The 26,189-nt window shown below is 50.4% G+C and overlaps 2 protein-coding genes across 7 annotated transcripts in view; one reads left to right on the plus strand and one right to left on the minus strand.

Annotated features, from left to right (window-relative positions):
* Positions 1-8,764: 8,764 nt before the first annotated feature.
* Positions 8,765-14,326, minus strand: SOX8 (SRY-box transcription factor 8). The gene is made up of 3 exons (XM_040593453.1): positions 13,588-14,326; positions 12,045-12,283; positions 8,765-11,127 (listed from the first exon to the last, which is right to left on the minus strand). The coding sequence occupies exons 1-3, from the start codon at positions 14,028-14,030 to the stop codon at positions 10,391-10,393; spliced, it is 1,419 nt and encodes a 472-aa protein (XP_040449387.1). The 5' UTR covers positions 14,031-14,326; the 3' UTR covers positions 8,765-10,390.
* A 7,681-nt stretch (positions 14,327-22,007) lies between these two features.
* The window catches only part of LMF1 (lipase maturation factor 1), a 218,164-nt gene continuing 213,982 nt past the window's right edge, over positions 22,008-26,189 (plus strand). For 5 of the 6 annotated variants that reach the window (XR_005827344.1, XR_005827345.1, XR_005827346.1 and 2 more), the window contains exon 1: positions 22,032-22,212. Coding sequence is in view for 3 of the 6 variants with exons in the window: in XM_040590102.1 (XP_040446036.1) it covers positions 22,032-22,212 (181 nt within the window). In the remaining 3 variants the exon portion in view is untranslated. Of the gene's footprint in view, positions 22,213-26,189 lie in introns of all 6 variants that reach the window. The other variant, XM_040590105.1, reaches the window with a different exon arrangement.

Genomic DNA, 26,189 nt, shown 5'->3' on the forward strand with positions numbered 1-26,189 from the left:
CACTGAGGCAATGCAAGTGTCTCACAGCATTGCTGATTGCCCGAGGCTGGCAGAGACCAGGGGAAGGGCTATTTTATACAAGCTCTGGTTGTTCCCCTGGTTTGAGGGGGTTTTTGTTTGCTTCTACATGGCAAACGTGCATGTGCCTTTGCAGGGTGCTCCTGAGACAGACCTTTGCTCTCTTCCAGTGCAGCTATTTCCATCTTCCCTCTTCCTTCCAAGCAGATCTGAATATCTGCATAGTTTGGGGCTGATTGTTTTAGCATTTCTTTTTTTCGGGGGCAGGGGGGGGCGGGGTTCAGAGGATCTTTCTTGCATTCCCAGAAATAGAACACAAACATCTACTACTCGGATGTTTTGTTAAGTTATTTTCATTAAAAAAATAAACTTGCTTCCATCTGGGAATTTTGTTAAGTGTTTTAGATATGTTTTTAACTTCTCTGCATCCCATCACCAGGCGTGGATTTCAGCCAAGGGCATGAACACAGCTCTTAAGGGATGGTCGGAATCTGGCTCTGAAGCTCTCACCTGACTTTGTTCTGATAGACACCGCTCCAAGCTCCTCCTCCGCAGATCTGATTTCTCCCAAATGTTGAGAATATCTGGATTCCTGCCTGAATTCTGTCCGTTTGGGTCCAGCTTCATCCCCAGCCCCATCTGGTGACCAGGAGAGGTTCTCCAAGCCAACAGACCTGCTGGGGTTCAGGTGGCCCCGGGGCAGCGAGAGCTGCAGGGGGACAGGAGCAAGCATCGGGGCACCTCGCCAGGCAGGTGAATCGTCACCTGCCTGCAGGGTCTCATGGGGGCTCCATTAAATCCTCCTTCTCAGGCAAAGGGGGTGTCAGGAAGGGGTGACTCACGGGTCTCCAACAGCAGGTGGGTGACTCACGGCTCACTGCAGGGGCACGATGCCAAAGGGGTTGCACTGCAGCGAGAGTCGCGGGCACCAGCGCACCCCGGCTGATGCGCCCCTCGCTGCTCCCAGCAGCTCTTCTATTTGCCTCCTTCCCAGCTGCAGCACGAGTGGAGGAGCACAATTAGCAGCGTTATTTTTATTATTTTTCTGCTTTCACAGTGTTAAGAAACTGACGTCTCAGGAGGAACATTACAATTTCCAGTGGAACCAGCTACCTTCCCACCTCTTTTTTTTTTATTATTTTATTTTATTTTTGTTTGACATGCATGCCTTTACTTTCCCGAATGAAGAGTGCCACTAACTACCTCTTAAAATATTATTACAGAAGGGCTGTATTCTACTGAGAATGGCATTTTTTGTAATAACCCCATTTTCCTTTTCACTTATTCTTACCTAAAAAGTTTCAGATTGCAGCTCATCCATCTCCCTGACACCCAAATCCCCTCTCACGTTTTCAAATTTATATATATATATTGTTAACCCGTTATTAGCCCATAGTACCAGGGAAAAAAATAATAAATAAAAGCAACGTGAGAAAGGGCCCAGCTCCAAGCAGAGGTGCAAGATGCGTGCATGGGTCCATCCCTTGGGGCTGCTCTTTTGGGGACATTCATTGCACATGGGTGGCTGTGGAGCCTGCCTTCCCCCTGTAGCCTCCCCCTGCACAGGGCTTTGCGGGGACACCTCAGTGTCACCCCTCACTCTCTCCCTGGCTGTGCTCCAGTGCCTGGTGGGCAGCTCCAGCCCACTCTGCCCCACATCATGTGGGGGGTGACACTCACGCTGCCCCCAGCCTGCCCAGACAGAAAAACTGGGGAGCAAAGATTGCAAAGGAGTAGAAAACCAAACTATCCCTGCTTTTCCTCCAGCCAGGACCGGAGAGGTCATTTTCCAAAGGATGTGAGTGTGTGAGCTCATCCCAGTGGGGCAGCGGCAATGCACGTGGTGCTAAAAACTCCCTGACCTGGGTTCCCAGGGGTGGGAGGGGAAGGATGGGGATGAGGTATGGCTCGGGATGCAGAGGCAGAGCTGGCAACTCTGTGCTGTCCACCTGAGACAGGGCCAGTCCACCTCAGTGCATCCAGGTCTATCCCAGCTCCCCCAGAAAAGATTCAGGAGCAGCTGGATGAGGTGCATCAGCACTCGGCAGCTTTTGCTCCTCTATTCCTTGGAATCCAGGGTTCATCTACAGCACCACACAGCCCCTCGGCTGGCAGTGACATGTAGGAGTGTAGCTGCTGGTACCCAGGCAGGCAAAGAGGCTTTTGCTGCTTGTGATTCGGGAGGAGGAGGGCGGCTTGCGTTTGGTTATCAAGCAGCATCCTGAGGACAGGAAGGAGGTTGTCAGAAATGTAGTTATCCTCTGTGAGCTTTTCAGCAAAATAAAAAAAAAGTAATCTTTATCATGTGAAAATCTCTGTTATGTGAAAGCAACAGCTTTCTATTTTCATCAGGCTGTAATGATTTACTTGCAAGGAAAGAAAAAAGCTGGATCTTCATTAAAGTTTTCTTTTTCTCCCCTGAAACTTTCAACCAGCTGTGCACAGACCTGACAGTAAACTGCTATTCTTGTTTGTTATCGTCTTAAAAAAAAAAAAAAAAGTGCATTCCTCATCAAAATCACACCTACCCAGTGTGCTGAGATTTTTATTTATTTTTTCTTTCCCTTCTGTGTGTGTGGTTTTTATTATAACTCGCAGGCAACTGCTTAACATCAACAACAACAACGAAACTTTGGCAGAAGCCACCTCAAAGGATCCGTGTGCGAGATGTTCAATGAACTTCCTAGCTACCAATAATTCCAGTTGGCTGCTTTTCCTTGAGCTGCATCCTCCCGGCGTCGGGGTGTGGAAGTGGTCAGCACCCCATCGCTCGCGGGGGCTCCGCCAGCTGCACGAGGCTTCCCCGAGCAGCGGCTCTTTGGGAACAGGGGGAAGTGGGAGAAGTTGATTAGTTCCTTTCCTTTTTCTAAATGAAGCTACTTCTCACAAGTCTAAATATTTACTGCCGTTTCTGGACACACACACAAAAATTAATAAAACTATCTGTGGAGCGAGATTCTGATTCCCAATTATTTTGCCTTCGTGAAGTTAAAAAAAAAAATCTCAACTTTGTTTGTGCATTCTTATTGCAAACACAATGCCAACAATGGCTAAATAGACAGCATAATAAATAGCACCACAATGCCGACATAAAGGCCTTTCTGGTACTGCATACAAAATATAAACTGTGCCATGCCATTATTATTCCGGAGCCCTTGCTGAAACAGTGCAGTTGAAATTCCACCCCCAATGTGCACCTAATCAGCCATTCAGAGCCCCTTAATGACTTGTCAGTTCTTTGCCCTGCCATTTTCTGTCCAATTAATTCTTTTATTGTGCACCGGATAAAGGAAGACAAAGGCCTTCCATGCAATAATGAATCATTAAAATTCAGCAGCTCCTCTCTTGTGCTCTTGGCTCCTCACCAGCAATTCAGGCTGTTTCACATTCGTTATGTGTGTGGTGGTTAAAATTCACTCTACCTCAAACAAGACCTTTCAAAATGCTTAACCCTTTCCTGGGTGAAGACCTCCATCACTACATTGGGAATTTAGACACACACACGCACACAAAAAAAAAAAAAAAAAAAAAAAAAAAAAGGAGGAGGGGGATGAGCAAGGGGAGGAGAAAGGCAGGCAGAGGTATTTTGGGTAAATGTTTTAATATCACGTCTCTGACAGTCACAATATTGCCTGCGCACACATCCACAAACAAATACGGGGAGAGGGAGGCGATGCCAGTGTGCGGTGGGAGCGCGCGGGCTGCAGTGTCAGCGGCTGTGGGTGTCAGTGCCCCTGCTGGGAGTACCCCACCACCCACCCCAGGAGCACCCCGCCACTCAACCCGGGAGCACCCTGCCACTCACCCTGGGAGCATCCTGCCACCCACCCCAGGGGCACCCTGCCACCCACCCCGGGAGCATCCTTCCACCCACCCCAGGGGCACCCTGCCACCCACCCCAGGAGCACCCCACCACCCACCCTGGCAGCTTTGCATCACTTTCCCTAAAGCAACACTGCCCCGGGGAGCGGGCAGCAGAGGCAGGGAGGGACACCCTCTTATTTTGGATTAGGAGTGGCTTGTTTTTCATTCCTAATTGGTTTAAGATAAACTGAAAGAAGCCGGCTTTTAAACCTGAATAAGTGTGTCCAACTGGCTTTTTTTTTTTTCCTTTCTTTTTTTTTTTTTTTTTTTTCATGGGCTTCACTAAATCAGGTCAAAACCAACACTCCAGTTAAGCCAGTGACACACTGTGCATGGCTGAGCTCCGCGGCCATATGGGAGCAGCTTAATAGGGGTCAGCAGGAACGCGGCGGCTCCTCCGAGCACCGGGAGGGCAGAGCCCGCTCTCAGCAGCACCCACCATCTCCATCCAAGTGCCAAACCATTTCTGAGCCAGAGGCCCCGGGATGGTGGCAGCAGCCACCTGGGCCACTGGTGGCTCCCATCCCACCATGGGCAGTGCCACTGGCAGGCTGCTGCAGAAGCCTGGAGTACGTTTATTTTTTGAACCCTATTAAAACTGTTTCCTTTTCAGTGCAGAGTGCATGGTTTGATGGAAAGATGGTGCCTCTTGTTTCTCTCCTCAGGCAGCGAGGTTCTGCAAAAAATTGAACTCACTTTCCACCTACAGCCATAAAACCAGCTGCCGCTCCAGCTACTGAAATCTGCACTTCTCTGTGAACACTTGGCGGCAGAAACCCCGTAGCTCCGACCCCCGTGTGCTGCCTGGAGGGCTGCTGGTCCCCCAAACCCGTGCTTGCTGCCAGGGAGCAGCCCCTGCATCCCATCCCACCCCATCGCATCACCAAGGATTGCCCTGCAACCTCTGCGGCTCCGGTGCGGGCTGGCGTTGTAGGATGGCAGGAGAACGAAGCAATTTGTAATAAGCACCATTTTCTGTGGTTTGGGCTCCGGGTGACTGTTTTTAGCTCCTGCTGACTCATTTGGGAAATGGCTTCCCCTCCCCAAGCCTCATCCTTTGCCACTTGGTGCCATCCTTAATTCCTGTGTATAATATGCATAAAGTGAACTTAAAATGACACCACGCTGGCTCAGCTGGTGGTGGCGGAGGAGACGGGACCAGGACTGGACCAGGTCACCCTGGCTTCCACCCTCCTGTGCAGCTCCCCTTGCCTTGCTAATTAGGGTACCACGTCATGAACCCCCCAAAAAACGTGTGGACCCTCTGCAGGATCTCCAAGGAAGAGGGGCGCGGTGGTGAGGATGTCTGTCCTGGGAGCTGGGGCTCCTCTAGGCATCACTCACGGAACAGCCAAGAAGTTGATGTGTAACTCCCCACTTTCGCTCCCACCCCCCAGAAAGGGAATTCGAAGCTCTTCCACTGGTGAATTCATGCTTCAGAATTTGCCTTCAGACTTAACAGAGCCCTAAATCAGTTGGATCCAACCTCATGCTCTTGGAGGCTGAAAATAGGGCAATATTGGAGTTAACATTTACAAATCTTTAAAAAAACTTAAAGCCTTTCCCAAGGGCTGCGTTCACCGTGGCATCTCCTCAGCTGGCCGAGCCTCATCCCAGCAGCTCCCACGGCCACCAAACCTTTCCATGGGCTCACACACCACTGCTCCTGCTCCCAAAACCTCTCCAGCTCCAGGGTCACTGCCCGCAGCACCTGGAAACAGCTTTTGCTGCCCTCCGGGTGCTTAAACACCCTGTACTCCAAACGGCACTCAGGTCTTTAGCTATTTTTATTTTCTGTTGAATTCTTTCTTGCCCCCAGATCACAGGCGACATGTAGCCAGGGGCTGCGAGCATCCTGCCTTGGCAGTGGGAAGATAAAAGTGGCAGAGGGAGGGGGCGGCCGCACATCTCTTTGCATCTCGTGGAGCCTTAGGCTGGAAATGCCAGGCAAGGACAGGCAGCCTGCAGCTGCTGCTTTCGGGATGGCCAGATCCCTGCATTCAGACCCTGGGGGTCCCGTGGGGAGCAGCCCTGTGTGGCGAGGGCTGGAGAGCCTCCCGGGAAGGCTGTCCCATACCCCCGCTCCCGTGACCCCACAGCACGCAGCATTGCGGAGCTGGGGGTTGGCTCCGGCGAGCCCAGCTAGGAAAAGCAGACACCCCGAGGCGGTCAGCCTGGAGCCGGGGAGCAGGGCTAGACCCACACAGGACTTTATTAAAGCTGAACACTGTCACAGAAATGCCATTTCAGAATTTCTTTGCCATAAACCTCATACCCCACTGTAAAAAATGTGTAACAAAAGTTGGTATCACTCCAGGAAAAATTATAATAAGGAGGATGGGAAGGGACTTTTTCTTTTTCCACCATGCAGAGGGAATGTGGATACGGTCTATAAAATTAATTTCCTCTTTCTTACTAAACAGTACCTTCTGAGCAATTCAGATAAATAGCGACATTCATTATTCTCTGCACCAAAAATAAAAAAGAGGAACTTTTATCGTTTGTGTATTCCTGCAATTATCTTGAGAACCCCTTTTTGTTGACAGCCAGGGGTCAAAAGCCGGTCTTGGTTTCACCTGATCTCATTGACTTCTGCAGAGACATTCCAGATTCACGCCAACACAAGAGCCATCAGAGCCGAGCTCGGGACACACAATGCTGCCATTCACATCAGGAAGACGCTCGGCTCATGGAAAATCACTTCTCTTTCTGTAGGCGATATCTACACATGAAATGGAAGAAAGGGATAGTGCATGAAAATGCATTTATACAAACAGCATTAGTTTCAAATCAAAATGCTCTTCTCTGACTATAAACTGTGCTCCCAATCAGTGTTTTTCTCCTAGGGAAAAGAAATGGGAGACTCCTATGTTTAAGTGTCAATCTAGGCGTGGGGAATGAACTTCTGATGCTCTTAGAAATTTCCAGTGCACCCTCAAGCCTAAGTCACTGGATTGTTCAGGCCAGCACTTTTTACCTGCCCATCACCTCCTCAAACATCCATTTTGTAATGACTTTGAATTTTACTCCACAGCAAACATGCAGCAAGCATCCCCAGCTCTGAGAGCAATAAAAACCCCAGGCTGAATGTCACCATTCAGCATTAGCTGTTGCAAGGGGAGCTGCTTCCAGGCGCTGCGGAGGGGTCTCCGAGGCTCACATCATGGCTCGCACCTACTGAACGCGATAGATCTACAGCACGTTGTTTCTGCAAACGTTAGTAAAAGCTACCTTGATTTTGCAAATCTTATAAAAAGCAAACGTAAGTACAGCCAAAAGAGAACAGGTTTAAAATCTACGTATTTTGGCTGCCCGTTTCCTTGGTGCAGTCGCCAGGCGGGTGTGGGGACCCCCGGCCACCCAGGGCTCCCGCCGCCCCCACGCAAGGAGAGACATCTCCACACAGACACCCCCAGCTCCTGGTCCTGCCAGGGACAGTGCACCCACAGGATGTCACCCTGCGGCAGGGAGCTGGCGTGGTACACTGGGAGAGGAGCGAGGAGAGAGGGAAGAGCTTGGTGATGTTCCCCAAGCCTGTGACTGGAACCCATCCTGCTGGGTGCACAGATCCCATCACACGCTCCCATGAGCCAGAGATGCTTTGCTGTGATTTTTAGTTTTGCTATTTTGGGTGATTTACAGTATCATTGCATACAGATGTTTTAAAGATTAATCCAGGGATCAGTGAAGGCACTGTAAGCTTTGATATTAAACACCAAGAAAGCAAAGTGAAGCACTCACATCCCACCTCACCTTTTTTCCCCTTTTTTCCCCCAAAGTGTGTGCCTTTGGAGAGGAAACCCTACCTCAACATGCAGAAGAGGCAAAGCCAAAACACATCTATTTTTCAAGGACGAATTAGAATTAAGGCTTGAAATTTGCATTGTCACTGGAGGAAGGAGGAAAGGGGAAAGCAAGTCTCCTCTGAAAGTTATTCTGCAGCTTTGGCGTGGAGCGTAATAAAGTCATTTTGCCAGCAGTTTTGTAAATGAGCGCAGAGAAAATGGTGTCCAGTTACAGACGCTCTGGCAAGATAGCTCTTGGCAGATACTGCAAACAGCAAATTTGCTTTGGGACTCTGTTCTTCAGACTTTGTTAATGTTCTTGAGCTTCATTAATTGTCATCACATTTATTTTCCTCGTGTTAAAACATTTTCCACAGCGCTGCCCTGCAAGCAAGTCCTGAGCGCGTTCCTCAAGCCAGGGTGGCTGAATTTCCCTAATCCAAACCCTTTCCTTCCAGTTAGGGCCCAGTCTGAAAATCTTGCACCGGTTCATCTGAACTGGTGAGACCAAACTGCAACTCAGTTTATATAAGAAGGAAAAAAAAAAAAAAAAAAAAACAACACAAATATAACTATTATAATGACTGTATTTAAAAAAAAAAAAGACCACTCCATGCAACATATAATTTTGTTGCTATCATAATTAAGAGGTATTTACAAGGGTTCACCAACCAGAAAACAGAATTTGCTACTGTAAAATTCCTACGTGCTGTACAGAATAAAATGAACTCTGTCTAAAACCACGCAGTCTGACCTTGCAAACCCTTACTCATGTGAGCAGTCTCAATGAAATCCTGTGAAATGCTTGGGATTACAGGCATGGAAATATACTTCTTGAAGTAAAAAAAGAAATTTTTTTAAAATCTCACAATAAGACACCATTTAAGTACCCAGGAAAGGGAGCAAGGGGGAAAAAAAACCAAACCACACCAAAAACCAAAAAAACCCAAAACAACCAAAACCCAAGACATTAGGAGAACAAAAAAACCTTGGTCAAAATATTTTATTCTGAATAGCCTGTCTCCTTCAAAGCTGTTCTCCACATTAATTTTCATCACAGAAATAGGCTCAAACAGAAAGAAAACATAACACGTACTTGATAAAAAGCAATTTTTAATTTTATCAAATTGATCTGTACAAAAGTTAGCATTGCTTAGTCAGAAGCTAGTGAAGAGAACAGATAAGTAACAGCCAAAGTCTTTCAAACTTTATACAGAAAAATAGATTGCATAAAAATGAGTTTTCTGTATTTTCCCCCACCCCCACGTCCCCAAAAGGAAATATGCAAAAAATATTTTTTAGAAAAAGAGTAGGAAACGTAGAAAAGGTAAAAAGATGATAACCTCTGAAATGTGATTTTAGATTTACAAAGTTTTTAAAGGCACAAGTTACGATAAAATAGATGGTTATTATATGCTCAGCATACAATGGAAGAAGTAGAAATATATCAATGAAATATTAGTCTAAAACTAAGTACCTAAAAATTTTTTAAGTGGAGAAGGTTTTAGTTTCACAGCTTGATGGATGATATCTGGTCCCTAGAAGCCAAAATTAAAGCAGAAGTTGATAATTTCTCATTAAATTACATCTTCCTATAAAGTAGTCCTGGTTCTGAAAGTGTACAAAGACTCTGCAATGCCTTAAACCCAACTTTAACGCCCAAAAGCAGGCAGCCAGAAAAAAATGCCTGCTCCTTTTTGCAATCATTTTAGCCTCCCAATCTAATTAGCAACTTTCCCCCCCCACTTGTTATTTCACATTCCCGTTTGAGTTTCCTGTTGGTGACCAGGTCTGCGATGGGCAGATTTGTTCAGTCCCTCTCTCAAACACGACTGCTGCAGCGGTTCAAAATGAAAAAAACCCAAAAACCAACAAAAATCTATAGACTCGTAACACCATTTTATTGTATCATCTCCACTATTTTTATGCTCCCTCCCCCATCTTTAAAAATCTTTTAAAATTCTACTTTTTGCACAAAATTACTTCATTAATTAAAAGACAAAATAATACAGAACATAAATACATATTTAACAGATTTAAAAAAAAAAAACCAAAAACACTTTAAGCTTCAAAAAAAAAAACAAAACAAAAATGTTAATTACAGCCAAACCTTGCTTAGAAGAACTCTTGACTAAAAAAACAAACACTTCAGACATTTAATTGGTTGGTCCCACCAGACTCATTTGTTCCCACAAGATTGTTACACGGAATAGCCGGGTTTTCTGGTTTCATCCGCGTTGGTCCGAGTGAGTTCTTGCCCTCAAGGTTGGTCCGTTCCTCACATTGCAATAGACCCTTAAAGTCTCAAACAGCTTTATTTTCTTCTCCCCCCCCGTCCCACCCCCCTGCTCCGCTTTTGCACTTGTCAACTTCCACGACGAGTAAGTTCAGTTCAGTCCTCACAGAGGAGTCAAATGGTTTTGTCCTTCATTTATTCAAAAGGAATCGCCGGTCCTTTGTTTTTTTGTTTGTGGGTGGGGTTTTTTTCGTCTGTTTTATTTTTTAATTATTTTTTATTTTTTTTTTAAATTGTATTAATTAAAGAAAAATAGAGCTCTGTCCTTTTGGAGAGTTTTGAAGCAAGGGGACATCCAGTCGCAACGAGCAGAGTTCCCAGTGGCTCAGGAGGCACTTCGGAAACTATCGCGGCACTCCACGCTCTTCGTCTTCATTCCTTCATTAGTGCATATGTTGGGGAAGCCCTTGGGGGCTCCACACATCCTTTAAGGCCTTGTCAGGGTCGTATAGACCGGCTGGTCCCAGTTAGCGGTGGGGCTGTGGGCCGGCGGGATGGACAAGCCGTTGAGGATGGGCGTCGCATAGGGACGGCGGGAGGAGTGGAAATAGGGATACTGGTAAATGCTGGAGGGGTAGCCAGGGTAGGGGTTGTAGTAGTTGGAGCTCTGGAGGTCCGTGTAGTCGCATTGGGAGCTGGAGAAGGAGGCGGCGGCCGTGGCGGTGGAGGCGGTGGTGGCACAAGCCTGGGCACTGTAGGAGCCGTAGTCTGAGTGCGCGGGGGAGCCGTGGGACTGGTCGCTGTAGTGGCTGGGGCTCAGCTGCTCCGTTTTGATGTGGGGCCTCTGCTGGCCCGAGTCAGCGGACGATGGTGACGCCGAGGCCGGGCTTTTGTGAGTCCAGACCTGGTTGGTCCCACCAGTGCCTGTGGCCGAGTGGGAGTAGGACGCGCCATAGGAGCCGGCGGCAGCACTGGGGCCGTGGTCGGCCGGCATGGCAGCATGGCCATTGAGCGGCAGGTACTGGTCGAACTCGTGTACGTCGAAGGTCTCCATGTTGTTGATGACCTCGCTGCTCAGCTCCGAGATGTCCACGTTGCTGAAGTCGATGTTCTGGCGGCCGCTCTCCACGAGGCGGCGGCCCTCGTGCTTCAGCTCCTGCTTGCTGCCGTGGTGGAGGTCAGTTTTGGGGGTGGTGGGTGGGGTGGGTGGCCCATGGGTCTGCCCTGGGGATGAAGGGACAGCAAGGCTTTAACAAGAACAGCCACAAAACACCCAACTCCTTCAAGGACAACTAAGGGAATATACTTTTCTCCCTCCTCTTATTGCAAGAGGGGAAGGGGGATTTTAATCGATGGCCCCGTGTTGGAGGTGGCTGATGTCCCCCTGCGACCATGCCAGGGACCATGTCCTTGGCTGGGGTAACCACCGGCATGGGTGATGGCTCGCAGAGGGGAGGAGAAGCCAGGAAGCGCACAGCGCCCATCAGAATTGCCCTGGGCCACGACAGGACACCCCCAGCTCACAAACTCCCCCTTGCCTGGGAAGCAGAACCAGGGGTGGGTTCGGAGGGACCCACTCAGCCTCTCCCCACTGGGAAGCCTGGAGCCCGCTCGGCTCTCCCGGAGGCAAAGAAGCTGTCCCGGCAGAGCGGGCTGGGATCCCCAGCCAGGCTGGGCGAGAGCACAGACGCGTCTGAAGCTGCAGGACGTTCGCAATCCTCCTGGAATCTGTCAACACGCGCCCTGTGCCAATTCGCAGCGCAGCCGAGAAGCGGGGAGCTTCGGGGGGGAAGCTGCATCTCCAGGACCCGCTCCCCCAGGCATCCTTCGTGTGGCCAACAGATTATTAACCCTTGTTAGCTCGCAATTAAATCTCCCCACTCCCGGGCCAGCTGGGATCCCTGTGCTTTGGGGATTTCCTATCGCACAGTCGGCTCTATAAGCATTTACTAAAGAAAACCATGGCCACGTTCACAACCTGGTGCAAAACCACAGCTCTTGGGCAATGACTCCTGCTTTTGGATAGTCCCAATCCCACTGATACTCATCCCGGCGGCAAACGAGCCCGTGCCCGCCAGCAGGCTCATGTCCCAAACCAATGCACCCAGGACCCGTTTTTTTTGCCCGCAGGGGCCCTTTACCTGTGTGATCACTGTGATGGTGGGAATCGGCCATGCCGCCCAGCCCACTGTCCGCCTTGTAGATCTGCGTGCCTGCATGGTGGCTGAGTTCAGCTCCAGAGTCGGAGTCACTCTGCCCAGCTTTTACGCTTTTCCTCCTCCGTGGCTGGTATTTATAATCCGGGTGATCCTTTTTGTGCTGGACCCTGAGCCGCTCAGCTTCTTCCACAAAGGGACGTTTCTCATTTTCACTTAACAGACTGGTTTAGGATGGATTTATTATGAAAAAAAAAAAAAAAAAAAAAAAAAAAAAGAGAGAAAAAGTATCCAAAATTACTATCTTTTCCTTAGAAGTTTTCAGCCTATTTTCAGAGACACACATCCCCATTTCCCATACACTGATTTGAGCAAATTAATTACAGAACAAATTTGCGGGGGGGGGGGGGGGGGGGGGGGGAAGCTAAACTATGTTGTGAAAATGTATTAAAATACCAACTACAGAGGTGCAAAAAAACCCAACCACTACAGATAACAATAACTGGGCAAAACAAAATCCCCCTGCCCCATTTTAAATGCCTTTGCCAAATATTATTCCTACGTTTGTCCTACAAATGCCACCCCCTCACCACGACAAACAACGCTGCTCATTTCCAGCTTTGTTTAGGGCTTACAAAGAAACCACGAAGGCAACAGCAATGGGATTATTTCTCTCAAAACTCTCCCCCGACCAGACCTCTCTTTGCAAACTCTTGGAGAGCCTCAAACCGCAGCAGGAGCATCACTGGCCCAAGCAGGCAGGAAAGATGCAAGTTTGGTACAGCCAGACATGACCAAATATCCCACACGGTAAAAGGTGGCTTGTCCCAGAGCCTTGGAAAGCAGAGCTCACTCGGATGCCGCCCAGAAAAAAGAAAGTTTGCATCGGTGGGCAGCACTCAGCATGCAAGCACACAGATAAGAAGGCAAATTAGAAAGCAGATGGAAATAACTGCTAAGGATTGGCTTGTTTGGTTTTGTAGCTTGTTAAGAGACAAGCCAGCCAGCCAAGGAAAAAAAAAGAAACTTTTAGAAAAACCCATTGTAAAAGAAGCGATTTTAAAAAGTCTGAGTCTCCTGGGGACAGGGACATGGGAAGCCCTGGCCGGGAGAGGAAAGGGCCCAGGCAGCACAGCTGGGTGATGGAGCAGGGAAAACCCACGCGCAAGGGAGCACTGGGACAGGACCCATCGGCTGCACCCGTGGGTGCCCAGGCCCCTGCGTGGGGAATTTCTTTATTTTTCTTTTCAGAGCAGACACCAGCATGTCCTTTGCAGCATGCTGACACACTCCGGGGGATTTCTGCACTTCGGCTTCAAACGCTGCAAGAATCCCCCGTGGGCACAGGCGGCCAAAAAAATAAATAACCTTTTAAAAAAAAATGAAAAGGAGAGATTTCAAGCAGCGATAGGAAGGGGAGCGCAGCGCAAGGCAAAGCGCCGGTGGCCCCCCGGGGGTGGGGGGTCCGTGCGCGCCCCCACGCCCCCAGCCCGGCGCGGCGCGGGGGATGCGCGGCCCGTGGACTCACCGCCAGAGCTTGCCCAGGGTCTTGCTGAGCTCGGCGTTGTGCAGATGCGGGTACTGGTCGGCCAGCTTCCTGCGGGCGGCCTGCGCCCACACCATGAAGGCGTTCATGGGCCGCTTGACGTGCGGCTTGGCCTTCAGCGATCCGTTGCCGCGGACGGGCATGGGCACCAAGCTCCAGTCGTAGCCCTTCAGCACCTGCGAGACGGCGTCGCGGATGCAGGCGGGGAAGCGCTCGTCCACCTCGGCCGCGTCCACCTTGGCACCCAGCGCGGCGGCGCCGGGGGGGCGCGGGGCGGGCGCAGGGGCGCAGCCCAGACCCTCGGAGCCGGCGGGGGACAGCGGCGAGTCCGAGTCCGAGTCCACGTGGGACATGGAGCTAGTGGTGCCCGCGGGGCTGCACGGAGCCTCCAGCGCTTTGTCGTGCTCCTCGGTCATGTTGAGCATTGGTGGCCACGGGAGAGGCAGCTAGGGGGAAAGGGGGCGAGGGGCAGAGCCGTCCCGAGGGCGAGGAGGTGCCCGGGCGGAGCGGCGGCGGCCACGCACCCCCTCCGCGGGCGCCCGAGCAACGAGAAAAAAAAAATAAAAAAAAAAATCTAGAAGAATAAAAAGAAAAGGCACAAACGCGCAAAAAAATCAGGTGAAAAAAAAGCCAACAATAACAGAGAAAAATTAAAAGCCACCCAAAACCAGTCCTGCTGCCGTGCGGCGCCCCGCTCCGCGCCCGGCCCGCGCCGCGCTCCTCGTCCAGTGCGAGCCCCGGACCCTGGCAACAAGTTACTTTAAGGGGAGGGCAGGCGGCTCCTCCTCCGGTGCCGCTCCCCATTGGCGGAGCGGGAATCTCATTTACATAAGGGGCGGGGTGTCCGACTGCCCGCCCGTCACCGCTGCGCTCCGCCGGCCGGACCCGCTGCCGCCGGGAGGTCCCGCTGCCCGGCGGGCGCCTGCGGACCGGGGCCGGTGGCTGTGGGCTCCTCGCTCGCCTTTACCGCTGTGAATTGCCTGAGGGTTTCACCTACTGATGAGGACGCTCCTCTCACTCCCGACAGCGTTCTGTACCCCTGGTGTGCGGAGAGAGCCCCCCGTCTTGGCGGGAGGGGAGCCGGTGCGGGACGGCCCGGCGCTCGGCGGTGGGATGCCCAGCCCGGTTCCCAGCCCCGCGGGACGGCCCGGCGCTCGGCGGTGGGATGCCCAGCCCGGTTCCCAGCCCCGCGGGACGGCCCGGCGCTCGGCGGTGGGATGCCCAGCCCGGTTCCCAGCCCCGCGGGACGGTAAAGCGGAGCGTTAAAGCGGCGCCGAGCGGCGCCGGGACGGGGCGGCGGCAGCAGCCGTCTCCCAGGGCTCCGATGCGGCGGGATGCACCGAGCCGTCCGTGCCCCGGGGACAGCTGTTTCCGTTGTAAGCCCCATTTACCGAGGGGGGTTCCTGGGGTGGTCCGTGCGTGGCAAGAAGCACCGGTGCGTCCCGGTTGCGAGCGGGGCCGGAGCTGCCCGTGTGCCGGTGCAGCCCTCCGGTAGCCGAGCCCCGGACCGCCGTGCGCTCCCCGCGCCCCCGAGCGCATCGCTTTTCCCCGCTTTCTTCAGCGGGCAAATAAAGGTGGAAAGCGGCGAATTGCTGGGAAGAACCGAAACGAGCCCCTCGCCTCTCCCCGCACCTTCTCACGGCCGTCGGTCCCCGGGCCCCTCCCCGGGAGGGCAGAGCCGGGGCTGCCCCGGCCACGTCCCGCCCGGCGCCGGCGGCTCCGCAGCGCCCGGAGGAGGATGCGGCACCTCGGGGTGAGCCTTTGGGGTGGGGGGCTGGAGGGGGTTACCCGCAAAATCTCCCCCATTAACTCCGGCTGCGGGAAACCCCCGGTGCCGGCCGAGCGCCCCGGGCCCCTCAGCAAAAAAACCACCCTTTATAAAAGCTCTCCCTGCTCGACCCAGAGAGCTGCCCCTCTCCAAGCGAGCCCTCGAGCCCTGGTTTTGCAGCGTTTATTTGGAGCATTTGATTCTAATTATCTGCGGAATCCAGCCTTCTAATTGCGACTGGGGAAAAAAAAAAAAAAAAGTAACTCCCCAAATTCCAGCTTTATCCACTGCTTCCCCCCTCAGCCCTGCTACGCCCTCGGGAAAAGAGGGTCAAGTACAAGATTTACAGGGGGTGAAAACAGAAATTGTGTGAGTGCTTCAAGTATTCCAGCATTTAAAAAGTAACAGGAACGGGGTGGTTTTGAGAGCATTTTGTTTAATTACTGCAATGTATAATCACCTTGAAATAAAGCGTACGCTTTGAATTTAAATGTAATGCTGTTTAAATGTGCATGAATACCTGTCTGCCTTCTATATGAAAAAGAATATATTCTGTTAAAGTGCCAAGCAGGATCTTATTTTCTTTGAAAATTCTCTCCTTATTAGTAATTTCTCAAGATTTCAGCTTTCAGTTTGCAGAGTCACAAAGTGAGTTACCTTTGGACAACGTTTTTTAAAAGACAATTTTACAAAGTGTCTTTAAAAAATATATTGTCTTTGAGGCTCAGGGCATACTGTATGTGTTGAACTTGCAAGCAAGAAACAACTGAACTTTTTTTTTCCAGGGCCCAATCTAAAGCTTAATGAGATTGTAGAAGGGTTTCTGTTGCCCTGGGCTTCAGACCCCCTTGGACACTTGGCAAAACTTTTTTTTCCTCTCTCATGTGACACAATTTTCATACATTTCTGTAATGTCTGTCTCTTTGTGTTCTCATAGCTCTTTAATTAAAGTTTAGCTTACAATTTACCAGACTTGCAGAATTTCAGTATTTCATCTGTTTTAGAGGTGGCTGAGTCAAAGCAATAATCAATATTTTTAGTCCATCTTTTCAAAGACAGCCTCTCCTGCGGAGTACCTTCCTTGGAAGGTTCGAACCTCATTGCATGACTGAGGCTGGGAAGGGGATTTGTAGGGCAAGCCCATGGAGGGAGGAATGAAAACAAGAGCCCTGGTTTTCTGATCCTGCCTTCAACTACAAGTCAAATTCCTGCAAAATAAGCCCCCAAGGACAGCAGGAATCACTCGCTGGTTTTCTTCCCCCTTGCATGCTACTGCCTTTCAGGGCTCCCCAGCCCTGCCTGAGGCAGGGAATTGCATTTCCCAGCCCACACTTCAATTCCTTTTTGTCCAATGCAGGTGAAAGGAGAACAACTTTCCATCATTGCTTCCTCTTGCTCCAGAGATGCGCATGGGGAAGGAGGAGTGCCTGGAACCAGAGCAGGGTATACGTCTTGCTGCACTTGTGGTTTTGTGATCTTGCACAAACCATTTCATGTCTTTGAGTGTCAGTTCTCAGCCGAGCTGGAAGAGGGAGAGCATTGCCCAGCCTCACGGACCGACCCGAGCTGAGATGACACAGGGAGAGGAGGGAGCTGGAGCACCCAGGAAACTTCAGTAGCTCCAGTTTCCTGAGATGTTCAGTCATCCATGAAATGGAATGAGATTACACTGGGGCAACAAGGAAGTTCAAGTGGTGTCATTTGTCTTATGGGGTCTCATATTCAAATTTTGTATAGCAAAGTACCACTGATGTGCAGAGATGAGCAAATGATGGAGCTGCAGGGCAAGTCTTGCGGTGGTCCCACGTGATGAATCATCAAGACCTGGCCTAATGCTTCTCTGCCTTGACCCAGCCTGCTGCAGGGCAGGCCCTGACATTGGAAATTCCCGGAAAAAAGTGCATATCTGGGAGGGAAGAACAGAGATTCCTGTTGCCCAATGGAACCTTAAAGAGTGCACCCAAGCAGGGTACGTTTAGAGAGGGTTTGGTGGAACATAGCTGGTGGTTTCTGGCAGAGAGCGGGCACAGCAGAGGTCCACCAGCTGCCTGTCAATATTGGTAATATTGCTTCATTTTCTTTAAAGTCTGACAAGGTCTCTAATAAAGTTCCTGGCCAGCTAACACCAGCGTTGCTGGGGATCAGGCACTAAGTACAAGGTCTGCATGCTTGGTTCCATCACATCATCACCTGGGAGCGCTCAGAATCCCCAGAGGATGGAGGTGGCTTGGCCTCTCATCCCGGTTCTTCTCTGCTGTACCTATTTATTTATCAGGAATAACCGTAAGCATGCATACTAGTGTCAGAGCCCCACTAATACCGGTAAGGAGAAATTTCATCTTCAGTTGAAGACTGGGAAGGCACTTTCAGAGCGTGTGGGAATCACTGCATGTGATGGGATATGCTCTGCATTATGCACATGTACTGCGCTCCTTCCCCGGCTGGGAGGAGGCCCAGCCCAAAGGTGGGCTCTATCGCTTAATCTGATCAAGTGGTAAAGTCACCATTTTTCAAAAACTGGCTACCTTTGAACTGCGAGTGGATTTTACATGGGAATTTCAAAGAGCAAATAGAAAGAGCCTTACGGGGGAAGAAAAAACAGTCCCTGATCAGATAAGAGTAACCTATGTGTTGTGTTAAAATAAGCCTCTGACATCTGCAGGATTAATGCTCTGCCCAGAGGATACAGCAGTTCAGTGGCAGCTCAGAGCTTGCTGTGAAACAACATTCAATCCTTTTCAGGAAAGCTCTGGTATCTGAAAAGGAGAAAAAAAATAAAAGAAAAAAAATGTGGTAAATTTCAACTAATTTCAATTAAAATAGCAGCAGCAGAGTGAAAAGCTTTGCTCTCAAGGAGAACTGTAGTGATGGGTCCAGTCCTACATTGTGTGTTTGTGAAGGCTCCAGCACACAACTGGTGCTCAGTTTTAAGGCTAAATTTATATGGCTCAGCTGCTTGCAGGCCAGTTCAGGTCCAAAATCTGTCTTCTGTACCATGAAGCAAGCCTCACTGCTCTGAACAATTCAGGAGGAAAAGGGACAGAACCTTTCTGCAAATTTTAATTAACACTTGGGGTATTTAGTCCTTGGCACTTCCACAGCTCCCACCACTGCATTCAAAATTCTTGTTTTCACCTGCACAGCAGGAGTGAAAAATTACTGTGTGCTGTCATGAAATCACTGTGTGCACCCACCACAGCAAGAACAACTTTTTATTTCACTGCCTCATCCAAAGCCCATCATTAGAGGTCTTTCCATGGACTGTGAAGAGCTGGGGACTTGAGGCTCCCACTGCCATGAGTGGATGTAAACTTGCACCCCTTGCACAGCTGCTGCAGTCTGCTGAGAACAGGGGGGAAAGACAGAGGCTTAAATATTAGGTTAATACTAGTTTTTACTCTGTTAATGGAGTGCTTAGCTCCAGCATTCCTGCTTTTTCTGGACAGGAATAGTTTGGCAGCAGCAGAGCAGACCATAGAGGACATCCCAGGGAAGGGGTTGAGTCACCATCCCTGGTGGTGTTTAAAAGACACATAGATGTGGTGCTTAGGGATGCAGTTTAGTGGTGGGCTTAGCAGTGCTGGGTTAAAGGGTGGGCTCGATCTTAAAGGTCTTTTTCCAACCTAAACAATTCTGTGATTCTATCTGCCCCAGCAGCTCTTTTCCAACACATGAACATTCACCTGGTGTTGATACAAGAAACTCCGCACACCTGCGCTGGGCAGGACTCCACTGACCTCTCTCCTGCTTGAAATGCAAGTGGAGAGGAGTGCATGGGATTCCTAAGCATTTTTCTAGGTTTCATCATGGCAGTAGATATCAGAGAAAAGGGATATTTATTTTCAGAAAGCTTTGACTTAAATGTGAGCCAAAGGCAGTGAGGGCTTCATGAAAATCTTTACATGTTACATTGGGCCTGGTGTGGAATTTCTGCTAAAATAAAAGCACCCTTACTAACAAGTGCTTTTATGATTATTAGTTCTTTAATATCCCAGTGGAAAAAGTTAACTAGTGGCTTGTTCTGCATTTTTATCTTGCAGCTTTCCCAGCCTGAATTTGCATGCTGTGGTGCTGGCAGCCAAGGACCCGGAGGTGAAAGCGATTACAAACCCAAAAGGGACAGCCTTCTCTTTTGGTCTCAGAAAACATGCATGTGTAAAAACCAGACCCAGTGGGAAGGAAAAGATATGTCAGTCTGTTACTTCTGTTCAAATATTCTAAGATACCAGCAACAAAACAAAATTTGCTTTTGCAGGATCAACAACACACGTGTATGCACTACATGTTTAAAGGCCAGGTTAGACACCAGCAAGAGATCTCTTCTTTCCTCCTGCATGGCACAAGCTGGGTGGCATCTTTTCAGAATAACATTGAAGCACAATTTTATTAATTATGATTACTGTGATTATTAGTTGTTTGTCCTGTGGTACTGCTTAGGAATCCCTGGTCTAAATCAGTACCCCCTCGTTATAGATGCTGTACAAACATAGAAGAAAAAAAGGTAATTCTTCCTCTGAAAATCTTTTTCAGCCTTAATCCTGCTAACCCTGGAGTTAAAGATCAGATTTCCACAGGGAAAGATCAGGGATTTTAATGCAAAAAATATTACCACTGAAAAATCTTAACTAGTAGAAGGAGGCTCCCAGATTCTTTGAGAGATCCCCATCTCTCATCTAACAAATGCAGCTGAATGCTCAGAGGGATTGTGGGTAACTGCATTACACATAATTGAATGTATGTTTTCTTTAGAGGAGCCCCCAAATGTTAATGCTGCTTTACAAAATAGTTATTTCTGTGCACATTCACTTTCTCTGTTTTATTTAAACCCAATTCCTGGCAGCCAGAGGGGCGAAAGACTAGACCTGAATGAACACAGAGTAATTTAGGGTGCCAGGGACAGCAGGGTTGAGGTGCTGGTGGGGACAGCTGCTGGGTGCTGTGACAGTAAATGCTTGTTTCTCTGTCACTTTTGCAGCTGTTTGGAACACAGCGAAATAGGGTCGGGTGGGGGGACGTGGCGGCACGCATTTTGTTGAATGAAGATCAGCATCAATGATGCCTTAGCGCCTGCCTGCCGGCCTGACATTTATGAATCGCTTTCCCTTTGAGACTTGAAGGCTCAGAGCCTTGCTCTTAAATACCTCGTTTGCGTTACTTGCTTGGGTTTTACATTGTTTTCGTTTCTGATACCTTGCTTTGAAAAGAAGGAACGCAAGGGAAAATTGCAACATGAAAATAAAAGCTGACAGTAAATGGATAAGCGAGCAGAAAACCCACCACAGATGACAGTCCACACAGAGCTGTGTCCCAGCAGGAACTCAGAGCAGAGAGGAGCTCATTTGATGCTCTAATCTGCTGCTTTATCACACATTTTGCTTTACAGCTTGAACCATCTTCCAGTACAGCTGAAGGAAATGCTCCCATTGCCTTTTATGAGAGTTGGATCGGTCCTTTAGAGTAACAGCATTTTTTCTGTCATTTGATGGCTTTAATTTAACTTAAAACTTTGCAGCTCGTATTGTTGAAAGGTGCTACTAACACATGACGTCGGCCGAGCTCGGGTCAGCTGAGTTTGGTGTTGGTTCTGCCACCGTCCCAGCCTGGGCGTCGGGCAGATCTCAGAGCGACCTTCAGTGACGAAAACCGACCCGGTTCCGCGTTCCCTTCCCAGCTCCAATTATTCCTTTTTTTTGGTTTGTTTGCTAATTCTTCAGCCTAACCCCTCCGTTTTCCCTCAGTAATTTCCTCAACTATCCAGTTTGTTTTACAGATATTTCCATTTCATGTGGAATTGACTACAAAAATTTCATAAAGACCCCACAAAAGAAACCATTCGCTTACATCTATTTAACTTTATCTAGCCAAACCCCGGGGCTAATTCGAAGGGATAGCGAAACTGCAGTATACCAGAGGCTTTTAACAAATAGCTTATTTTTCTTTCCCTATATAATGCACCATTATGTAGGGTTTTTTTCTAAGGAGAACAATGCGAGTAGCAGTGATGGGAAACTGGAAAACAAAAGAGGCATTTAGAAGGGAGTGCTTTGCAGTCATAAAAGCGTTGAATAATGTTACACCTGATAACAGATACTTTCTCAGAGAGCGCAGAACGCTTTAGCAAGGTGCTGTTTACTTAAGCAGGATATACGGCGCACGTCTAAACTCTTCGGTGGCCGCCGAGCCCGCTTTATTGAGGTGGTTTTTCGAAAAACCAGTGTTTATGGACTCAATGTGGAGCCAGGCGTGGGATGGCTAGTCTGCGTGAAGCAGAAATCACGGCAACACCAGAAGCGGCAAATGGTGGGAGTCTGAGGGATTTAAGCTAAAGTTTTCCCTGAGGGATGGAGTGCTGTGGGGGGCTGCAGCCAGGCCGCAGGGACCCTCCTGGGGCGGGAGAGGGGCGCAGGGCTCCGCAGCCAACTCCTTCCGTTTGCTTTTTAGTCGATTTTTATTTAAATTCCGCCTCTTCTCGCCGTTTTTCAAGGCTCGCACGTTAGGCCCGAGGCCTGCAAACGCCATTCCTCCACGGCCCGCGCGGCCCGGCCCCCCCGGCGGCCGCCGCCGGCCCCTCAGCGCGGCCGGCACCCACCCGCCCTGCCGGGCCGGGGCAGCCGCGGGGGGCGGGCCGGCCGCACGCATGCTCGCTGCGGGACCCGACATGGCGGCGCCCAGCGCGGCGCTGAGGCAGAGGCGGGCGGCGGCGGGCGGCGGCGCCCCCGAGACCCCGGAGCGGGCTGTGGCGAGGCCGGCGGGCAGCGGGGCCGGGCTGCTGCCGCCGCCGCCGGGTACCTTCTGGCTGACCCGCATCGTGCTGCTGCGATCCATAGCCCTGCTTTACTGTGAGTCTCCGGGCGCTGCCCCGCGCCTCTTTGCGCTGCCCGGGGAGCGGGGGGACCCGGCCCGGCGGAGCCCCGGGCTGCTGGGGGCCATCGGGGGCCGCCGGGCTCGTCCCCACGCAGAGCCCTGAGAAGCCCAGGGGCTGCCCCATCCCTCACGGCCTCACGCTGCCCATCCTCAGGACCCCAGGCGGGACCCCTGCCGCGGGGAAGGGGGGATCCCCGGCGCTCGCCCTCCGGGGGGGTGCGTGGCCGTGGTGCGAGGCCCCGCCGTGGGGGGACAGGGGGCCCGTGGCCGCCTCAGCTGCTTGGCGGTGGGTTTGTGTTTGGGGGCTGGTGGGCCGCAGGGTGCTCAGCACCGGCTCCTGGGGCCGGGCCCCATCCTGCAGGGGCGCAGCAGTTGCGCGGAGGAGCCCTGGCACCTTTTCCCAAAGTGCCGCATAACTTGGGTGTTGGGGTACGTGTTTGCGGATGCAGAGCTCGAGGGGACAGCTGGGATGTGAAATGGGAAGAGCCTCATGTTTCCAGCTCTCTCTGTGCTGGTGGGACGGGGACCCTGTGGCTGATGGATTTGGGGGTGGTGGTGGTGGAGCTGGATGGGGAGTTTGCTCCCACCAGGAGGCTGGTGCCTGTCGGCAGGGCTGGCCAGCCTTTTTCATCCAGGTAGACTGAGCTAACTGTGCCCCAGAGGAGCTCATTGTCTTATGCAGAAGCAGGTCTTCAGCTTCCCCTTCACCTGGGAGATGACAACCTTGTGTGCCAACACTACCAGTTGGGCCCTAGAATCGCCATGACCTTAAGACGGGTGATGGGGAAACCAGTTCCCAACCTCGGCTGTGCTCGTTTGGTTCCGGCTTTGGCAAGTGCCACTGCGAGCCGTGCTCGGAGCCCACTGGTGCTCCACTTCAAAAATATTCACAGTGAAACCTAAACTGACATGTAACACGCTACGTTACAAATTCTAAACTTGCCCCAGATTTGTCCACAAAATCGTTAGAATTTGTAGGCTGCCAGCCTGCTTAGATTATTTTGCATCAAAACCATGCAGAAGCTGTAGTTTTGTATGTGTTTGACACGTGCTCTGTTTCTAGTTTGGTTTCAGCTCTCGGTGAAATGCGGGGTTATGACTCTTTCAGTCAAAATGAAAGCGATTCTGATATTCCCCCGTGTGTAAATCCAGACTGCTGAGTTTCCCGTAGCTCGGTTTGCAGTTTCCTTATGAAAAACTGATTAGCGTTCTCTGCTGTGTGTTCGGTGGAGGCCGCTGCTTTCTGATCGCGGATTTGGGGTTATAAATATGCCACATCTGGGACCAAATGCTGTTCTGTAGGGTGGTAGTGTGTTCCATGGGAAGGGAGCAAGCAGTGTCTGGAGGGGTGGGAGTTGGGAAGGGGGTGATGAGGCAGAGGAGGGCAAAGAGTGAGTCCAGCATATAATGTATGGGACCTTCAGGTGAGTGGGAGATCTGATTGGAGATGATGAGAGCAGTAGGAGGTGAGGAGCAAGTGTCTGATTGGGGTCAGGTGAGTTACAGCATGGACATGATTGAAACCTACAGGCTGCAGGGAGAAAGGGAGAATGAGGATGCATAAGCCAGAGGATGAAGCTGAGATTGCAGGTCGGTGAGTGAAAGCAGGATGACAGAAAAGAGGGAGAACTGGACTCTGCACCCTTCCAGATAGGAGAGTGGAATGAGGATACATGGATGTGACAGAAGCGGGGAGAACACCTTGAAAAGCTGCTGCAGTCCAGAGTGAGGAAACCTTTTTGAGAGAGGCAGCCTCAGAGGAAGGCTTTTGGGTACCAGAGCTGGAAGGAACAGGGTAGGAGGATGGTTCTGTCCTTTGTAATGGAAGAGGTGCAAGAGAGGAAAAGTTCACCTGCTCGTTGTGCACCTTCTGCTTGGTTGCAGTCAGGTGACAGTGATTTCTGCCCTTGAGTAACAGCCAAACAACCCAAAGCCAGAAACCTGGGCCAGGTTTGAGACAGGTCAAATTCCAGCTTCGGGCTACCACTTGCAGCGGTGTCAGGGCTCCAGCTCTGATCTGAACTCAGGGGAGATGCTGTGCAGGCTGCAGCCCAAGCATTTGTGGGGTGGAAACTAATTGGTGTGTCTGAGATGGAGAGGTTGTGAACAGGCAGATTCCCCTGTCAAAGGCTGCAAAACCATGACACGGCTGTTGGGATGGGATGCTCTTGAAGGAAGGTGGTTGCCTTTTGATCTGTTCTGAGAGCCTGGGTTCAGAAACAGCAGAGAACAGTTTAAAGCCTATGTGCCAAGCTGCTCTTCCAAGCTCTTTTCTGAAGATGGAACCATTTACTCTGACAGATTATTTTTTTCGCAGACACGGTGATTCTGCACACACCGAGTCTCAGACTTGCTGAGGAAATGGTTGATGCAGTTGTGACAGATTGACATTCTTCAGTTGTGGGATGTTTTTCCCTCTTCTTTCATTTCACCCTTTTACATGTAACTCTTTCATTCCTGCCATATTAAGCAACAGATCCTTTGCGGGGGGATCTTGTGTAAAAGTATCAGGGAAGCAGTCACACCCTGGTGATTGTAGCTCCTGCCTGTTAGTGCAGCTGTGTGAGCTGAGAGCTCATTCTTCCTCCTGGGTGGAAAGGGAGGGGTGGGAGAGTAAAGGACCCTGTGGATGGGATGGAGAGAAGCATGGATTTAGGGTGTACAGTGATGCTGAGGTGGGGGGCAGAATCACTAAGCATGATCTGGGGCCCTGTCACCTCCTTCCTGCCCCCTGCTCCACTTGAGTGACTGTTTCATTGCCTGAGGTGAGATGGGGAGACGCTTTCCCTTTGGATCTTCTCGGGCAGAAGGACAGCAGGCAGAGCAAGGCAGGTGTGAAGTGTCCTGTGTGCCCTCCCTTCCCTCCCACCCCCTTTGGTTGTAACAGCTCTCCTGTTCTGTTTTTTGAAGGGGGTTTCCAGAAGCAGCCAGAGCCTGGGAAGTCCCTGGCAAAGCAGCTGTTGTCTGAGAGGCAGGTTAGAAATGGGAAGGTGGGAAAGGGTGGGATGATTTGTGGAGGTCAGTGACCAAACCCACCAGCTGCTGGCAGGAATGGGAGGGAAGGGGAAAGTGCCAAGCTGAAAATACTCAGTGAGGTTTGCTCTTTGCAGCAGGGCTGTGCCAGTGGGGTCCTCCCAGCTGAGCACTCAGGTAAATGAAACACCTGTCTGCGCAATTCGGGTTTTAATAGTAGCTAGCACTGTGCACTTGTAGATTCTGTGACGCTTATATTCTTATAAGCGACAGCCCTCAGAGACATTTTCGGATCTGGGACCTCATTCTCTGCTTGACCAAGTAAGTGTGAGCAGACCAAGTGGTAAAACCCTTCTAGAGGAGGGTAGTGTGAAGTAACACAGGATCCAACCCTGAACACTGAGGAAGGGAACACTCGTGCAGGTCTTACCCTGTGCTCTGCTGCCCACACCCCTCTCTCTGTTTCTGTGGAGGCATCTTCATAAGCTACTGGTGTGCCACTTGAAGAGACTTGTCTCACAGGCTTCCACCATTTCAGCCTGTACCTCAGTGGCTCCCTGCGGTCTCTAACACAATAATTCAAGGGGCAGGAAGGTTTGGAGAAATGCAGTTTTGAGATTTGAAGGTTTTCTGTCCTGGTCTGGCGCTGTGTATTTGTTCTTTATGGCAGGGATTAACATTTTGTCAACGCAGAAGGTCTTGTTGGAAGCGGTGTTACAGGTAAATAGCTGGTCCCAAAGCTCTTGACAGCAAATGTGCTTTATTTGCTCCCTTCACCCTCCTTCTAAATCATAGTTAAGTGTCCTTTTCAGATGATTACTATCATCAGATTCCAGATGTAAAAGTTTAAGTAATTAGATACCACCCTTCCAAATTTCAGCCAGGCTCTGTAGAGTGCTTTGAAATAAAAGCTATTATTTAAATCCAGTTTATCTTCCTTCTCCTTATGTATTGTTTAATAGTAGTAGTATTTTCTTTC

The sequence above is a fragment of the Falco naumanni genome, chromosome 4 (assembly GCF_017639655.2).
Source record: "Falco naumanni isolate bFalNau1 chromosome 4, bFalNau1.pat, whole genome shotgun sequence".
Classification (NCBI taxonomy): domain Eukaryota; kingdom Metazoa; phylum Chordata; class Aves; order Falconiformes; family Falconidae; genus Falco; species Falco naumanni.